Source organism: Nelusetta ayraudi, unplaced genomic scaffold (genome assembly GCF_046127955.1).
Source record: "Nelusetta ayraudi isolate G7.1 ecotype Tasmania unplaced genomic scaffold, CSIRO-AGI_Nayr_v1 ptg000016l, whole genome shotgun sequence".
In the NCBI taxonomy this organism is placed as follows: domain Eukaryota; kingdom Metazoa; phylum Chordata; class Actinopteri; order Tetraodontiformes; family Monacanthidae; genus Nelusetta; species Nelusetta ayraudi.
In genome coordinates this window covers 5911429-5930000 of record NW_027466066.1, presented here as the reverse complement: position 1 = coordinate 5930000, position 18572 = coordinate 5911429, and the positions used below count along the sequence as shown (strand labels likewise).

Genomic DNA, 18572 nt, shown 5'->3' with positions numbered 1-18572 from the left:
ACAGTATGGTATATGGTATATCATTGCATTATATCTTTGTGCAATAAATATTCTGATTCAGCAATTTGCAATTGCAACAAACAACAAGCCCAGCAAAGGCATCACATCACACTCCTGATCAAAATCTTAAGACCAGTTAAGAAATTGCAAGAATTTGCATTTTGCACTGTTGGATCTAAAAAAAAAAAAAAAAGCTTCTAAATAGAGCTTCAAAGTGCAAAAAGTAGAAATGGAAGAAAGAGAAAAAAAAAATAGCATGAAATTTGTTGGAAACAATTTAACTGAAATAGGCTGTTCATCAGCTGATCAAAAGTTTAAGACCATGGTCTTTATAAGCCAAAGATCTGTGCAAAAAATTAAACTGGTCTTAAGATTTTGATCAGGAGTGTATAAGCAAAGGTGAAGCTACCAAAAACCCCAATATCTAGTTGACCTTTTATCATCATCCTAATCGTAAACTCTGGTGCATTTTGAGCCCAAAAAAAAAATTGAATTAAATCAAACTTGAAGTGAAACACAACATTTCAATCTAATTTCAGCGGATGGCAGCTGGATCGGAGAGCTGAACGTTCAGAGCCGTTGGTTTCCCCGGCATCGAAAAAAAACACATTTATGAAACATTTCTTTGCCCCTCGCAGCCTCTAAATGCTACAAACACATTTGATCCTCGGACGATGACATCACCACATCTGGGAGGCTAGTCAGCCGCAATTCGTGTGGAGAAAAAAAAATTAACTGGACTGACTATCTGGAGCAGAATTTCACACTGATTTACACCCTGTTAGTAAACAGAGTAGTAAACAAGAGATGATGCACAATTACAGCCGCTCGCTAATGTCACATGAGCAGAACCGGCCCAGAGCAAAACAACCAAAAACTTTATTTTTCACCAACCGTGATAATTACTGATTTAAGTTCAACGGTAAAAAAAAAAAAATAGTAAATGAAGTTGCGTCATTTCATACACAAACCCAGAATATACAAACTTTTTAGCTCTTGGTGAGTCTTTTTTTTCTTCACTCAGCCACTTTGCAGGAGTTGAGATATGCGGACTGACGCAGGAGCAGTCCTGTGATTCTCATCACCAGCCTCACTGACCTACATTCACAGTCGGTTTAGAATGATGAGCTCAAGTCGTGTGCTCCTCAGAGCTTTGGACTGTCAATTCTAGGGCTGCTTCTTAAGTGGAAAATGAAGGGGGCTGACATACCGAATAGATGCAACGTGATGATGAAAAGCGTTCACTGACGGAAAAAAGGAAGCCGTCGGGTTTGATTCTGCGCGACGGCGCGTCGCTGGAGCTTGCCGAGGGATTACTTTGGGGTGAGATAAGCGGGATGCTGCTCGCTACAGAACTGCCCCGAGGTCCAAGAGTTGGATTAAGTGGCACGCTGGGACCCAGGAAGACAAACAATAAAACAAACACCTGACAGGTTGTGTGAATTAAGCATGGAAATGCTCGTTTCAGTGGTTTGGTCCAGTTAAACCTGGAGAAAGAAGAAGAAGAACCCAAGAAGAAAGAGGAAGGTGCTACTCACTGCTGTCTGCTGGTGCGGCTGCGGGCATCTCGGCCACGGGCGACTGCACCCGCTCCACCCTCGGCTCCGCCAGCGAAGGCAGCGGCGCGGTGGGCACCGGCGGCGGGTGGCTGTTGTTCTCCACGGCGCTGTCGGCCTGCTTGAAGACGGGCAACTCCGGCCTCCTGGAGGTGCCGTCCACCTGGCTGAGGCTCTGGGGCGGCGGCTCGGCCGCTCTCCCCCGGTTGGGCTCGGGGATCCTGGACGTGGCAACAGAGGACAGCTGGGACAGCCCGTCCATCCTCCTGGGAGGAGCCGGGGGCTCGCTGGGTCGGGTCGCCCCAAGCTCAGCCCGCCTGCTCGCGGGCAGGGAGTTGGAGGAGCTGTCCAGGGGGGAACTCCGGCTACTGAGGCTGACCTCTGGCCGCTTGAGGCCGAAGCGAGCGATGCCGGCGCTGGGGGAGTTGTCGATCTGCTTGGAGGAGACCTCGATGGACATCTCCGTGCGGCGGGAGGACTCCGCGCGCCTCATGCCGGCGCTTGGGGAGCGGGGGTTGGACGACTCGGACGGGGAAGACCGGGAGGAGGAGGAGGAGAAGTCGGAGTTCCGCGAGCTCAGGTCGTAGCTCCGCTGGCTGGAAGTGGAGGAGGTGGACGAGCGCAGGGGGTTGTTGGTCCGGCGAGAGAGGGGAGAAGGGTGCGTGGAGGATTCCGTCTCCTCCACCTCGAACGACCTTTTCAGCGCTGGGGGAGGAGAACACAGAGGGTTAGACCACTGATGTTTGAGCACCATTGAAATGAACCAGACGTTCAGAGTTTGTGGCCCTAAACAATATTTTCACGTGAGAGCAAGTGCACAACCCTTTGGTGCATATAGTCAAAGCCAACTAACAATAGCCACCAGCACAGAGCTCAAGTGTCAACAATGCTATGCTATGACGTCACTACAACGGCAGGTGTGAACCATTTTAATGAGCCTTCACCTAATTTTCCAAGTGGTGAAATAGTTACACATGAATAGTTAACAAAAAACACAATTTCAGTTTAGTCATATTATAAACTGACTAACTTCAGTCACATTTCCAGAGCTAAAGCCACGACAGTCCGTGTTCATCTCACCGGATTTGACCCGCTTCACGTAGCGCGACAGCATAATGTGCGTCATCTTAATCCGCTCAGAGTAACAAAAACTAGCGACTTGTTCCGTCTCCACGTTTATTTTCGGAAAGACACAGGCCTTTATTTTCACTTGACGGTTAAAAAAAACAAACACCAGTGAACTTGTGTTCGCATGTGGATGTGATGCTAATTGCCTGACTCGTCGCAGATGCGCGATATACGAACATCCCGCTCAGGAAACCTCGCGAGATATTGCGTGATATTGCGCTAACCCACCAGGTGCCATTTTAAATCATATTCGGTTAAAAATGTAGTCTTCGTGCACGTAATTCTCACATGTTTTTTTTGTGATGTAAACCTATAAACCCCGCTGTGATTGGTTATTAAAACAAATAATGTTCATTTTGTTTGAGTGTTTTTCCGCCATTACTCAGTCAGTGTCCATATTCCCATCAGCGACATGTTGTTGTGGGTGTTATAATTGTTTTGTGTTTTTAATAATTCATCAAGACGCAATTGTGACACCTCATTATGACAACTTTTATAGCAACAAAAAAAAAAACTGTCATTAATATCCATATTCAAGCACATGAGCTGGATTTATTACAACTGTCTGAATGAATGATGGGCAGGTTTTGGGTGTTACAAGAACTTTTTTCATGAAAGTATATATAAAATAAACACAGTCTAACCCTGAAATACTTTCGCAGAGGCTTCATTTTCAGACTGGACAGGAAGTGAACAGAGCTTATTTACTGCAGCTGATGTTTCTCTTTTCAAGCCGCTAGCTTGAATTGTGTCAGTAAACAGTCGACTCATATCAGCCGCGCCGCAGACCGCTTAAAGATGCGTTTGACTGCGAAAGTGGCACAACAACCCCACTTGCAGGCGTGTGTGTGTGTGTGCGCGTGCGCGCGCATGTGTGTGTGTGTCTTGCGGTGACAGAGGAGACTGAAGCCGTGTCGGCTATGATGCATGCTTTTCTCCATCTCTTTCTCTTTCTGTGTGTGTGTGTGTGTGTGTGTGTGTGTGTGTTTAAACACAGCTGTGGACTAAAGCAAACACAGCTTGATCTGCCCAACTGGGAGCCCAAACCTTGTGCCCCCGTTAACATCAAATACACACACACACACACACACACCATACCATGGATGTGTGTGCTTTATATGAAATATGCTGTGTGTGTGTGTGTGTGTGTGTGTGTGTGTGTGTGTGTGTGTGTGTGTGTGTGTGTGTGTGTGTGTGTGCTTAGCAGGTTTTGTTCAGGGTCAAAGCGAAATGTCACTTCTGTTTTTTTCCTGGTAAAGGTAAATGAATGTGTCACGCTTACTTTCCTTTAACTGCGTCCTTGTTTTACCCATCAACCCTGAATTGCACTTGAAAAATTAAACAGCATCTCCGTTCATCATCTCCCAATTCATTTTAGAATTTATTCGGCCGCTCAGGCTCACACTGAGTTGGCCAAACAGAGATCACAGGAGCTCATTAGACGATGCCTGCTGGATGAGCATCGCGCACACATGGGAATGACTCAGGAGCAGGCCAGCAGGATGTAGAATTTAAGATCGCTATCAACAGGGATTAGTCAAAATGATAACTGCACTCCCACAGAGAGAGGCTCAAACATGCCGGGGCTTTTATCCTAGCAGTGAAGGATATTTCAGTCATTTTCAGTGGTGTTTTTCACTGTCAGACTTTCCTCCTCCAAACATCTCTTACGTCTTCGAGCTTTTAATTATCTCAGAGTGCCACAGCTTTTCCCGATTGTTTCACACACACACTCATGCACACGTTCGGTTGAATGCGAGGAAATGAGGCGTCCATGAAAGGCAGCGTCGCTGTTTGCAAACGTAATATGATCACAATCAGCCTCACTGTTTACTCTCCACTCTCCCACAGTGTTATGGGACTTCCGTTAAACCGCTGCTCACAAAAAGCAAAACACCAGCCTTGACTGTTAGGAAGTCACAGCAGATAGCGGATGGATTCCCCACAATGCTCTCCTTTTCATGGATTTTCTTTATGCGCCGTTAAATAGGCATCTTCTTATCTATTAAAGTAGCTCAACGTGAATTAAAGTGCAAAATAAAGTTCTGGCTCGGCCACTGAAACTTTGTGATTTCCAGACGCAAATTCCTGCTACCATAAAAGAGTAGAAGTAAACTCATTTTGGCCGTAAGCCTGCAGGCTTTTTTTTTTTTTTTAAAGCACAACTTCTCGGCCTGCTCACAAGGACGCAGCCATCCTGTCGTCGGCGCTAGTTTCTTTCAAGGCAGTTTGTTGTGCCTCGAGATGAAGTGGTGAATGCTCTCTCTGTTTCAGCGTTTTGCAAAGTCACCTCAAAAAAGCTCTCCACATACAAAATGTGACTCAGACCGCTGAAATGAAACTGCTCGGCCCTCGTGAATGTACAAAAGAAAATCATTCATCACAGGGTAGATGTTTTTTAGCCCCAGCTCAGAACCAGCTGATATCTCCGGGGGAGGCGGGGGTTCGGCCCGGGGTCTGCTCGGGCGCAGGTTTTTCGTTCCGCTTGTCCGAGGAAGGGGAAAAACAGCCAATGCTGGTTAAAGGCTAACAATGAGCCGCTGTGTTCCACTGGAGCGCTGACCTTCGGTGTTTCCCAGGAGCTCCGGTGCTGCTGCTGCTGTCACTGACAGGAAACCTGTCGACGTTGGACAGCCCAGAGTGCAGCGATAAGGCACAATGATGGGACATGGTGGCTATCACACTCTGGACATTTTTTTTTAAATTCTGTCTGCCCATCCAAGACTCCAGCAGCGGGTTTTGGTCACCAAGCTGTGAGAGTTGGTGGTGTTCTCTGTGATCACAAAGGGCGGAGCACAGATAAGACGGTTCACGGATTCATTGACCAGTGATGTTTGAAGGGAGGACATGGGGGAGATAATACCAGACTCTACCAAGAAAATTAAGTTCTTGTTACTATAATCTTGCTTTGGACAAGAGTCTCGCTGTGGCAAGGGAAGATAAAGAAACAACAATAATTGTCTCTAAAAGGCTCCGAAACACACAGAAGGAAATGGAATGAAAGAAAGTAATCCAGTTGTGGGAAATAAAGAGCGTCTCTTCAAGCGTTACTGCAACAGTGTGTTTTCTACCCCTTTCCTATACTCTCCGTCACACCTAGTGGAAATCAAAGCATGTGTTATTGTGATGGGATTGTGAACGCCACACAGGCCGAGCCCTATTTGGACCTGAGCAGAGAGGCCCGGCTGCACTCAGTCCCACTCCTTTCCCCGACTGTGGAATTTCCTCTCGCTAGAACCGTGAATGGCTTTAACAAACAGAGAGGAAAGAGAGCGGTAGCAGCAGCAGCAGCAGCAGCAGCAGCAGCAGCAGCAGCTTTTCAGACGCCATTGCTTGATATGTTAACAGGCGTTAGTCAGGTATCTGGTTCATATCTGCTTCCAGGGATAATAAAGTGCTTAGGGCCTCGCAGATGTATCGAGACAGGAGATCTACGTGCAGCGGCTGAAACTGTGTGTGTGTGTGTGTGTGTGTGTGTGTGTGTGTGTGTGTGTGTGTGTGTGTGTGGAGGTGGGGGTGAGGGGAGTCCTTCACATATTATCTGAGTCAGTTTTTGAGGTTGAAGTCACAGCTGAGGTCATCAGCCTCACGGACAAAAAATATCCTGTCCTCTATTTCCTGTCACCCCGCCCACCACCACTACCACCACCACCAGCACCACCTCCACCACCGCTGCTTTGTGAGTTTGATGGATGAAAGGTCAGTTAGCGTCAAAACCGCCAGTGTTACATCTCAACTAAATGGTGCCGGTGGCAGCAGCAGTGACATCTGCAAATGAGATCTGTGCTCTGTGTTCTCTGTGTTTTCCTCCACATCTTTACTATTAAATCCCATATTTTCGAGGTGCTGCAAACATTTCCCCCCTGCAGTTGTAATCTTACACCTCCCACTGACAAAGAAAAACATATCAGAAAGGTCAGCTGTTGATTTTTTAAAGGTTCCAAATTATAAATTCCATAATTTAATTGTTCAAAATTAATTCTCTCTCCACCTGTCAGCGAGCTCCTGAGCTCTATTCTGTTGGGTTCCACTCTTCAGTGTGAGCTAAGGCAGACAAGTTTTGATATTAACCATTTGTGATGTCACAAAGGGCCTCAAGTCACATCTCCAAGGTTCGAGGCAACACTTAGCCAACACTGAAGATTTCAGAGACAGAGAGCTGCATATATGCTGATTATTGGACATCCGTAGAATTTTTGCACAAATTATTAAGTGAAATTGCAACACATAGTGCCTGATATGATATAAAGAAGTATGAAAATGAAAAAAATAGGAACCTTGAGGTGTAAAAAAACAAAATGAAGCACAGTTTTTGAAGTGGAGCAGACCGTTAATAAGCACAGTGGAAATGTTCTCCACCACTTTACAGAAACTACTTGAAATTTAACTTTGCTTTCACAAAAATATGACTTCCAACCCCGGCTCTGATATCGCTGCTGCCTAATGGGGCCCTCCCTGCTGCTAAGGTGCCATCCTGCACAGTGTGGGTCATGCATTAGTGCGAGCAGCCGTGACAATGACGGCACTACCACACACGGAGAGAGATCGCACAACGCCGACAATCACAACACCGGCCCATTATGAAGAGGGGAAAAGTGTGATTTGGAGCCACATGGCTCACGCTCGCTCAGCCTTAGGCCCCCACCGCTCCTCTCCCAAACACTACTTATCTCTCTGCTCCGCCGCATTGTGCAAAGCGGAGGCTTTAAAAAAAAAATACCTGAAGATAGGAAGGGGAGAAGGAGGAAGAGGGAGAGGGAGGCCGGCGGATCCATCACGCATACCACAAGTAAACTGGTGCTGACAGAGACGGGGCCTGGGACAAGTGCGGATGCGTCCCTAATGGCCATGTGTTTGCGAGATATTCGGGACGGACGGACAATCGGGGAAGGGGGTGTCACCCTGTCAACTAGCAGCGGCGTCGGCAGCCAGAGCCGAGAGGGTCCGAGGATGGACGAGCTGCTGAGAGAGGAGGGGAGGAGGGAGGGAGGGAGGAGAGATGAAAGAGGGGAGGGGTGTACCAGGTGTTCCCCTCACAGCCGTTATTGGTCACTGGCTATCTGGTGAGCGCTCGTACAGGACACACACACACACACACACACACACACACACACACACACCCCAACCAAAACGCACACGTTTCAAAGCCGTGGGTGCACGCAGGACGTCCAAGGCAAACTCACTCATCTGCATCTGGGCCAAAGTTACAGAACCATGAAAGAACGTCAAGCACTCCGAGCACAAGTTCACCCCCCTTCATCCCCGACCGTTTCAAAACACAGCAGCAGCTCGCCCGCCGCAGATGTCAGCGAGCCCCTTTCACACCCCCTGCCCCTTATTTTTTCTTTCCTCCGGATCGGTTCCGATCAAACATGTGGAAACTATCGGCGGTGTCCTCGCGCTGAGGTTAAAGGGAGGCAAGGCGGAGCAGGGGAAGAAGAAGTAGAAGGAGAAGGAGAAGAAGTAGAAGAGACAGGAACTGACCTTCAAAGTCTGATATGATCCCCTCCAAGTGAGCGTTGACAGTGGAATCAGACATGTTGCGAGGTGAGTGTGTCGCACAGCAAAAGAGGAGGGTTCCCTTTTTTTTTTTTTTTTTCCCCCCCCACAGCGAGGGAAGGAAGACGAAAAAAAAAAAAAAAAAAAAAAAACTTCCCGGTCCCGCTTTTTAAAACAAATCCCAAATTAGGAGCCCGGCGTGCTAAGGACAGGGAGGGAAGTGAAGGTGGGGAAGGGAGGCAGGAGGGGGGGGGGAGAAAAATGAAAGAAATCCGCACCCACGCACACACACACACACACACACACACACAGGCACCCACGCACACGAGTCGAGCGGCTGACTGATCCGAACCCACTCCCCTCGCTGTCTGTCTGTCTGTGTGTCTGTATGTCTGCCCCTCTGACTTCTTCAAGCAGCAGCAGCGGCGGCAGCGGCAGCGGCAGCGGCAGCAGCAGCAGCTCGGCTCTCCTCTTCTCCACTTCCAGAGTTTGGAATGAGGCAATGCTGACAACCCCCCACCCTCCCTCTGCTTCCAGCTCACTGTCTTCCCTCCCCCCGTGTCTCCTTCCCTCTCTCCCTCCCTCTCTCCCTCCCCTCCTACCACTTCCTCTCTCTGTGAAAAGCTGCCTTTTTTTACACACGCCGCCCCTCCGCGCCCCCCCCATCCTTCCCTTTTCCGAAAGGGATGGTCGAATTATACGCACGCTGCTGCTGCTGCTGCTGCTGCTGCTGGAACTCACTTCCTGTGGGCTCCAGCGCATGACCCACACAAATTCTGAGAAACTGACGAAGCAGGTTGAGATTTCAAGTCGAGGTGCACGACTGAAGGCTGAAAAGCACGCCCCCGGAGTGAAAACATCACGGGCTCGGCCGTGGTCACATGGGTTGCTGCTCGGCGGGCTGACGGTCCGACATGCTCGGCCGCCCCGGAGGCAGACATCAATAAATAAGTAGCCTAATGACTTAATGACCATGTGAATGAGACCCTGTGTGCGTGTGCGCCCGTGTGTGCGTTTTGGGTGAGGGAGGAAGCAGGGGGGGGGCAGGGGCGTCGGTCACAGGGCCGCAGTAACCGAGGAACAACAACTGCTTTTAGGATCCCAGCTGAAAACGAGCGCTTAGCATCCAAACAGGGTTTGCCAATAGTTAGTGTGTGTGTGTGTGTGTGTGGGCGCGCGCACGTGTGTGTGAGAGCCTCTCCCACAAAGCCCCTGAGATTTACGGCCTACAAATTGAGGCCCGCCCTGGGAGACCCTCACCTGAGGCGATGGGAAGATCCACAGCAGTGAGGGGATGGCGGGGGAGTGTTGGACTCTTGAAGGCAACATGTTGCATGATGGTCTGTGGTTGCTCTTGGGTGTGAGCTCCATCTCTATTAGAGAGGAACCAAGTGGAATCAAGGTCCACACGCACTCTGAATACCCAATTCACTCGGGTATCAGTTTTTTGACTGTGTGTGAGTGCGTTTAATGTAAAGTGTAATAACGTAAAGGTTTTCACGTCACACCCATCATTTTTCTGTAATTGGCAAAAGCCCAGCGGAGATTAGATCACATCCATGACATCAGCGTGTGAGGATCCTTAAAAGACAAACAATAAGCAAATTAAACTCAAGCTGCGTTCACTTCCCTTCGTCGTTTTAGATGTGGTCCATTTGAGTGTTGCAGACTTTGCATTGCGTCTGCGCGCTAACTAAACTCAATGCGGGTGGCGCCGACCCCACATGACACTGGCGTCTTGTACTTGCTGGAAGTGACAAATCACTTCTTCCAAATTGGTTGTCGTCTTACAGTTGTTGTTGTTTCTCTTTGAGCAGCCATTTAGAAACTACAAAGGCAGCGGCCGATTTATTGCACGCGTTGACGCCTGATTAAAATGTAACGCAGCTGGGTCGTGTGAGCGCAAGCGTGCTAACGTCTTCTTTCTTTTGAACAGGCCCACTGTATTTCAAATCGTTTCACATCAACTAAGTCAGAATTTTAAGTCTTTCGCGCAACACTGCGCGCACCACACACTGGTCAAGTTACGACGGATTTAAAAGAACAAAACAAAACTGACTGACTTCAATGTTTTTGCCAAACCAACATTCTCAGCACACCTGTTACTGCGCCACTTTGTCCAGCAGGGGTCAGTGTCGCTCGTGTAAATAAAACGTGTCGCTGCGGGCCACGGCGTTGTAGGTGGCGGCGTCATTCGCGCCCAGCAGCAGTAACACAATCCGGTCACAGACCCAGATGAAGATATGAAGCGGGTGAAGAATCCCGCGTGCAGACGGACACACCCTGCGGTCCGCAATGATCTCGCTGCCCAGCACATGCGCGGCAGATTCCTCCTCCACTCCCTGGCGCGCGTGCGTACGCGCGCAAACACACACACACACACACACACACACACACAGTCAGCGGCTCTGTGCTTGGCATACATACATACGCATGCACAAATATAGACACATGTACAAGACGCGCGGCCCTCAGCTGCTCGGCCCGAGAAGGACCCAACCCTTTCGCTCAAGAGCACGCGCGCACAGCCTCGGGTGTGTGCGCGCGCACACGCTGAGACAAAGAAGGGGGCGGTGGTGAAAAAACAGATTTCCTTCCACTACTGCTTATCTCTGCAAGCCCCTGCAAGCCCAAACAGTGCTAATCCAATCTGCTGTAACAACTGTCACACTCACCGAGACGCTTGAATGTTTTCTGCCCTGAGTTGCCAAGGAGCTTCATTTAACTACTGCATCCACACGCCTCAATGCTTACAAGGACATCAAAAGTTTTGTTTGTGTTTTTTGCTCTTTTTCTCTCAGTTGGGTTTGGTGCCAAAGCTTGAATGAAATCCATGTGCCGATGCCCACAATAGCTGCATTTCCATTTTGCAAAATAAAAGTGTTTCCATGATACTTTTTGCGATATGCCTCGATATCGATACTTCCGAAAAACCACCTCACGAGAGCGTCAAAATCTTTTAGCGATCAATTTGAGAGGTTTTTCAAAGTTTAGGTGTTTGCAGTACCAGTTTTTTTATTGTGATATTTAGGTTTTTCTATGGGTAATGGAAAACGCAGCTACTGTTTGCAAGTTTCGTTCTCGAAAAATAACTAATAACAAAGCTACCGTTGCTTCAGCTCCAGGGTTTTTGTGTGTGTTTTTTGTTATTGTTGGAATAATAAAAAAGACTTTTCTTTTTTTCTTTGTTGTCAGATTTTGTTTTCAATTCTTTTTCAGCATGTGCTTTTGCAAAGAACCTCCTCAGTAGGTCACTGCTGTGTTTGTGAGTTGGCAGCCGCCGGCGTTGTGTTGCACTGCTGATGAAGAGGGACAGAAATGACTTGCGCTGCCACCCACAGAAAGTGAGACCACCGCCGCGGCTCAAGAGGGCTTAAAAAACGTCTATGAACCAGTGCCAAGCTGGAGTGGCAGGTGCAGCAACCAGTGCCAGGGGCCGATATCAGGGGTCAGCGAGTCGTCAGGCGGGTCTCTTCACCGCTGCCATCTCTTATGGACGTTTTTTAGCATTACCCAAAACTAGAGGTACAACTGCAGGTTGTAATTTTGCTCCGTCCGCTGCATAAATCAGCCTAGTGCTGCAGCACGAATACAAACTGAACGTTCAACTGAACTGAAGTTCAACCTCCTGCAGTAGTAAAACAAACAACTGCATCAGCAAAGGAGAAGGTTTTTAAAAATGGCTGGATGGAAACAAAGATTTAGATTAAAAGTCCCACACATTCATTTTTTGATCTTCACTTTTCTTCACCCTGGAATCCAGTGAAGCAGCTTTGCGCAATTAATCATCAGTAATCTACGACATAGAACAGCATATTTACAGCATATTTCTGTTTACAGCCAGTCAGTTTTCCTGCTGATGCTCTGAGAGGCCTTACACATGTTTGGAAGGAGACAGAAACAAGGCAGCCAAGAGGACGACGGAACAACCTCCTTGATTGTGATTCACCTGAAAGGGGCAGCAGTGAGCTATCAGTGCCCTTTGTGACATCACAAATGGCTGATTTCAAGAAACATGCCTTGGCAGGCACCTTTCTGAAAAGCAGCGCAAACGCAACATCGTTCAGGCGTTCACTGACAAATCTTTCAAATTTATGATCTGATGTTGTGTCTAGCATAACAGTGACATCACAAAGAGCTGCATGTCGGAACCAGGCGCTGCTGTCGGCGCAGAATGTTTTGAATGAGGATCATCGGGACGGGAAGTCTGGTCGGCCACTGTCATTTTCTACATTTCCAGCATGTGCAACAAAGGAATCTTGTGGCTTCCTGCTGAGTTCACGCTGAAGCAACCGGAGCATTGCGTGTGTGTGTGTGTGTGTGTGTGTGTGTGTGTGTGTGTGTAAGAGAGAGAGAGAGAAAGAGAGCTTTGATGCACATGACTCACCCCTGACTGGGGCTGCGTCAAGCGACGGCATCTGGAAGAGGTCAAATTCAGCGTGCGCTGCTTATATCCAGTGCATGCAGGCCGCGTGTGTATTTTGGATGCGGCGCGGCTTAGCGACCGCGGCTCTGTTTACACGGCAACCACCTTAACACTGCTCGCTGGCCCGGGATTTCAGAGACGGGAAAGGATTGACAAGGTTCCTAATGCGAAAAAAAAACTACTGCACCAGATGCAAGAAAAAAAGACAGAAACATCTGCATTGCTAATGGGACGGCCAAAAAAAACGTAAAAAGTTACGTGCCTGCCGCTTATTGGATGGCTGCAGAAGCCCTTGCAGGAAAGAACCAGTGGCAGGCTGCTGTGTTGGATAAATGTTTTGTCAAAAAATTAAGCAGAAAGAAAGACAAAAGAAAGCCACACATTAGTGACATCCGTGCAACACATGTGAAAAGCCCCTTGCCAGGCTCGCAGTAGTTGTGTCTAGAAGTTTATCCTGCAGCTGCAGTGACCGCACAGCTGTCCCTTAAGCAAATGTTGCAAACAGCAGCACACCGGTCAGGGCCTGGCACTCTTTAATCAAACGCAGCACCTGTTGGAAACACACATACACACACACACACGCATAGAACAACACACATCCTCGCATAACCCACAAATTGCTCTCGCTTGGTGGTTTTCTTTGCAGCAAGCCGTGTGTGTGTGTGTGTGTGTGTGTGCGTGTGCGTGTGTGTGCGTGTGCGTGTGTGTGTGTGTGTGTGTGTGTGTGTGTGTGCGCGTGTGCGTGCGTGTGTGTGTGTGTGTGTGTGTGCGTATGTGTGTGTGTGCGTGTGTCGTGTGGTAGTGGCTGAAGAGGGGGTGAGTTCTTCTGCAAACATTTTGAGAGAGCAGCTGTCCTCCATCACAGACCTCTCTCTCTCTCTCTCTCTCTCTTTCTCTCTCTTTCCGTACTGCCCACCGGACCGACCCACTTCCCATCATCCCTCTGGGTCGGTGCATAAACTCGCCGCCCTATTAAAGCAGTCAGGTTAGAGCAGAGGGTGTGCGACTTCCTCTAATAAAGTTTTCACCTGAACCTGAAGTGAGAATGAGCTCAGTGTGAAGATGCGATAAGACGGAATCAAAAGGGCCAGATGAGATGAACGCAGTAGTTGTTTTTTTTGTCGTTTAACCCAGCAGCTCCATCTAGTGACCAAATTATGTATTGCATCCAACTGAAAGCCTGCAGGACAGACTCCAAAAGGAACTTTAGTCAACTTAAGACTTCTGTAAATGAAAGTCAGAGAGTTGAGTTAATCATCTTCTATCAATCAACTCTGACTGGAAGGACGCACACACACACACTTGGCAATGGTCTCACCCACGATCAAACTGCACACACCATGGAGGTGTTACGAGTTCCACCAGGTCAAACACACACATGCATGCACATTCTTCACTTTCACACTAGCGCAGTTTTTTTCTCCTGCCTTTTAAACAACACACACAGACACACACACACACACTCATAAAAATACCATTCGTACGTAAAAAGCGTTTCCTCAGTAATTACTTCGGCATCGTATTTTTGCACAGGAGCACAGAACCACCAAGTGTAGGAAAAATAAAAGGCAAATGTGCTCACCATCAACAGACCAAGCTTGTGTTGAAGCAACAGAATGATGTTCTCCAACCTTTACCGCACACCTGCCTGGCCTGGCGTAGGACCTGGTAACTGTGAGCCGTCCACCTTGTCCACAGTTTTCCTCTACAGTGGAATGGAAACGTCGGCTAGCCGCGCTTGTCATTCACTTCAGTCAAAACACGTTTGTCAGGAAGTTTTCATTCAAATGTAACAAAAACACTCAAGTGACATCGCACACAATGTCAAAAATGTTTTATCAGCGCTATCTGACACTAACGCGTGTCTATTCTGTCAGTGAACTGTGGCCCTCGATCCACTTCACTGATGACAGACTCTGGTGACATCACAAGGGGCAGTAATCTCTCACTAATAATCTCCCTGGTAAGTACCAGCACCGCCAGCCAGGTGTCCGCTGCGTTCTCTGTCTCCATCCCAACATGTGATAGGTGTGTCAAAGCATCAATTTCGGGGGAATGCTGTAAACAGAGGGCTACATATGCCACTTTGTGGAGCTCTATAGAGCATTGCGGATGAATAATTTCGCAAAAACGCCTCACTGGAGTCCAGAGAGACAGAAATGTGAAAAGAATATGTGAGCTCAATCACTTGGGCCATGTGACTGCTGAGCAGAAGATGCCTCCAGCCAGACCCGCAACTGGTTGAGTGAACAAATGCACTTTGATCACTTTTCATGAATTGGTTCAATTTAGGGATGTTAACAATCAATCCATTATCGATTAATTGTTGATTAAGAATTTAATCGATTAAATTAAATTAGTCACAATCAATTGAACATATTTCACACGGGAAGCTAATATCATTATAACAGTGTAGTGGCAGGAAAGGGCAATTCACCAGTAGATACTATGATGGTCATAATATACCTAGAACAAGTTACTTTTAAATAACTTTTTTTTTGACACATTTTTCATTGTGAAATTTAGGTTCACAGGAAAAATAGCTGCCTATCAATTATTCATTAATCGATCGATAAGGTCCATCAACTAATGATTAATGAATTAACTGATAACTTGGATCCCTAGTTAAATTCAATTCAATTCAATTCAATTCCATTTTACTTTATTGATGATTATTTCCTCAGGGTAATTAGCTTTACAGACCCATCACAACACCACAGAAAAGGTAGTATGAAGTGCAGACAGTTATAAAAGAGTATAAAAATACAATATTAAAAAAAAAATGACAACATATATGAAATGTGACAACAACTTCCAAAAAGACACAGAAAATGTATCTTTTTTTGTGCGTTACGCAGTGGGGTTTGTCCCTTCCACGCTGCTGGCTTAAAGAGGGACTGACTGATGGCAGCGGTGGGATCAAAGCCACAAGGGACAAGAGCGGCGCTGTCCAAACACACTCCTTTCCTGTTTTCACACCCAAAGAAGAATGAAAGAATGCAGATGAAGGGGGTGGGGGGGGGGGAGAAAAAAAGAGCATGGAGCCACGTCTGTCACACCTTTTAAGACATGTTTTTTTTTCTTCCCTCCTCCGACACACTTCTTCCATCTTTCCTGGAAAGCGAGCGTGCTCAGAGAGGCAAGGGGGAGAAAAAGGAGGTGGTGCAGAAGCAACAATGTTGCCCCCACAAAGAAGAAAGAACCAAAAATATGCAACAGATACGTGGCAAATAAAGGCGGGGGGGGTGAGGAGGTTCGGGGGAACCGAGCGACGCTGCTACACAAAAAACCCTGCACGGCTTCCAGGTCCGAACCCCAGGAGAGAAAACATGCAGTCAGCAAACAGGACAGAATGAGAGAGTGGAAAATACCACCGAGAGGGGAAAATAGAGGCCGGCCGCCGCCGAGCAGACACCCAATCAGGACAGAGAAGCTGATCAAAAGGAGCCCCGACGCCGCTCCTACCTGAGAATTTGTCCCCCTCCATGGGCAGATCATTCCCTCCGCAGCCACATGCAGCGTCTGCTCTTTGACTCCTCCGTCTTATTTTGGACTTCCCTTTCTCCCGTCACTCTCTCCCTCCCTCCCTCCCTCTGTTCCTCTTCCTCAACTTCTTACTCTCTCTTTCCTTCTTGCCTCTCCATGCGCTCTCCCTCCCTTCCTCCCTCCCTCCCTCCGCCCCCCCTTCTCTCTCTCCCTCCCTCCCTCCCTCCCTGCCTCTGTGCGGTTTGATTCCTTCAGTGTGTCCCCGGCTAATGAATTCAGAATTACGACATTCCCATGTGCTGATCATATGTTGCTTCTTCCTCGCTCCTCGCTCGTTCTGCCCCGCTCTCCTTCTCTCGGCGGAGGCCGGAGCACTGAAGCCGCATTGTGTCGTGAAAATAGAAACCATTAGCGTGCGCCATGTGACGCGGACGTGCTCCTTAAAATAACCCTGCCTTGCGAGAGTCTTCCACCGCTCGCCAACTCGCAAGGCTCCGCGTGCGCTCTCAGACTCCGGGCCTCCATTGAATTAATGCCGACAAAGATCTTGTCGAGCTGGTGTTGAAAGGCTGAAAATAAAACACGGCTGCCACTGTTGGAATGAAGAGCAGAAGAAGAAGAGAACACTGACGACAACAGCAGCAACAACAACTTGTGCCCTGCGCTAACGCCGCTAACGTCGCAGAGGCTGGAAGGCGGGCAAAAAAAAAAAGAGACAAAGAGCTCTACTGAGTGTGCGCCGCCTCTGTTTGGGGGGGGCTCAGACGACCTTTGACCTTTGGCACTTCCATCGCACCGCCCTTCGGGTTAGAGGTCGCGTGGGCGAGCGTCTGAGCGGCGATAGAGAGATCAAACGCACTGAGACACGGCGGGCAGGACATCTTGAGCAACGGCAGCCTCGTGCACGGCCGCTGGTTCACCGCCTGTCTGTCTGTCTGTCTGTCTGTCCGTCTGTCTGTTGTTGTTTCTGCCTGTCCGTCTGTCCATCCCTCCGTCCATCTGTCTGTCTGTCTGTTCGTCAGTCTGTCTGTCCATCCCTCTGTCTGTCCGTCTGTCCATCCCTCCGTCCATCTGTCTGTCTGTCTGTTCGTCAGTCTGTCTGTCCATCCCTCTGTCTGTCTGTCTCTCTTCATGCCTGCAGTCACATCTTCGTCATGCAATTCCTTAATGCATTCATACCGAAACAAAATGATTGAAAAACACAAAAATGAAAAACCTCCAAGGCAGCAGAGCCCCAGTAGCCTGCAACGACTTGTTATTCTTTGCAGCCGCTCAAATTAACTTTGCATAAACTACGGCTCTCCCTGCATTGGCTGAAACCAAAGGGTATGTGAATGCATGAATCATCGCTTGCAAGGCTCTGTGCTAATACTACAAAATAATTTGTATTTATATGTAGATAATTTAGATACAAATAATTCTATATTTATATATATATTTATGTTTGATAATCGACCGTCTAAACATTTCCCAGCGTTTCCAGTGCGACAAGACCTGCTGAGCATCAACAGGAATAAGCCGCACACAGAGAAGATAAACAACAAAGGCAACGTCGGACAGGCCCGTGCATGTGTGTGCACGTGCGCGTGCGTGCATGCATGTGTTGCTATTTGGCACTTGTATGGGAGATGCCCCCCAAACAAAACATCTGCCGGCGAGGCAGATTTACGTGTTGGCATTTGTTTGGGAGGATTCTGTACTGTAAACTCCTCTCTCGCAAAAACGCACGCACGCGCACAGGCACGCGCGCACACACAGCCCGCGGTGACTGCCTCGGCGTCAGGGAGGTCTGTTGAACAAGTAAAAGCCTCATCCTCGACCCCAGGCGCTTCCCATACAACCTGAATGCGTGCGTGTCTGCTTTAAGCACGTCGGCGTCTCTGGTTCAATGCGTGTGTGTGTGTGTGTGTGTGTGCGTGTGTGTGTGACACATTAACGCAGAGGATCAAGAGATCAGCAGACCTGAAAAAACCAACACTGTGTAGTTGAAGCAACACTTTACAGCCGCCCCCATATCTGCGGCGCAACGGTAATTAAACACACGCCAGGCCCTAAAAACACAACTGACGCTCAACTCATGCTTTCTGTATTTATTGCTTGTTCAATAATTCATTTACTGCATGTGTTGCTTTGACTCGTGTATTTTGTCTCCAGGCAAAGATAAGTTAACAACAGACGCGTGATGAGAAACGCTGTTCGGAGTCATGCGTCGTACGTAGAGACTGCTGAACTCTGTGCTGCCCCCCGGTGGCTGGTTGCAACATTTGTAGGCTGTTTTGTATATACTGTCTCAGTTACTTAGCATAATGCTATTGCTAACACTTTTACCTTTTGTATGATCATGAGGTCTCTGTCATTTACAAAAAGCAATTTTACACGAATCTAGAAAAATAGAGCATTCTGGACACGTAAAGGACACAGTCAGCCGGGCAGCGCAGCTGAGGTTTACTGTTGCCTGCTCTGCCCTCAGCGTTACC

General features: G+C 48.2%; 1 protein-coding gene across 5 annotated transcripts in view; it reads right to left on the bottom strand.

Moving 5' to 3' along the window:
- LOC142886912 (septin-9-like) overlaps window positions 1–18572 on the bottom strand; it is a 62959-nt gene that overhangs the window by 32623 nt on the left and 11764 nt on the right. The window contains exons 1-2 of one of the 5 annotated variants that reach the window (XM_076024178.1): window positions 16075–16177; window positions 1539–2261 (exon numbers count right to left, since the gene is read on the bottom strand). In XM_076024178.1, coding sequence (XP_075880293.1) covers window positions 1539–2261; window positions 16075–16096 — 745 coding nt within the window. In that variant the 5' untranslated portion in view covers window positions 16097–16177. Of the gene's footprint in view, window positions 1–1538; window positions 2262–2636; window positions 2794–8168; window positions 8644–14191; window positions 14370–16074; window positions 16178–18572 lie in introns of those variants that run through there. The other 4 variants (XM_076024174.1, XM_076024176.1, XM_076024177.1 and 1 more) reach the window with 4 other exon arrangements.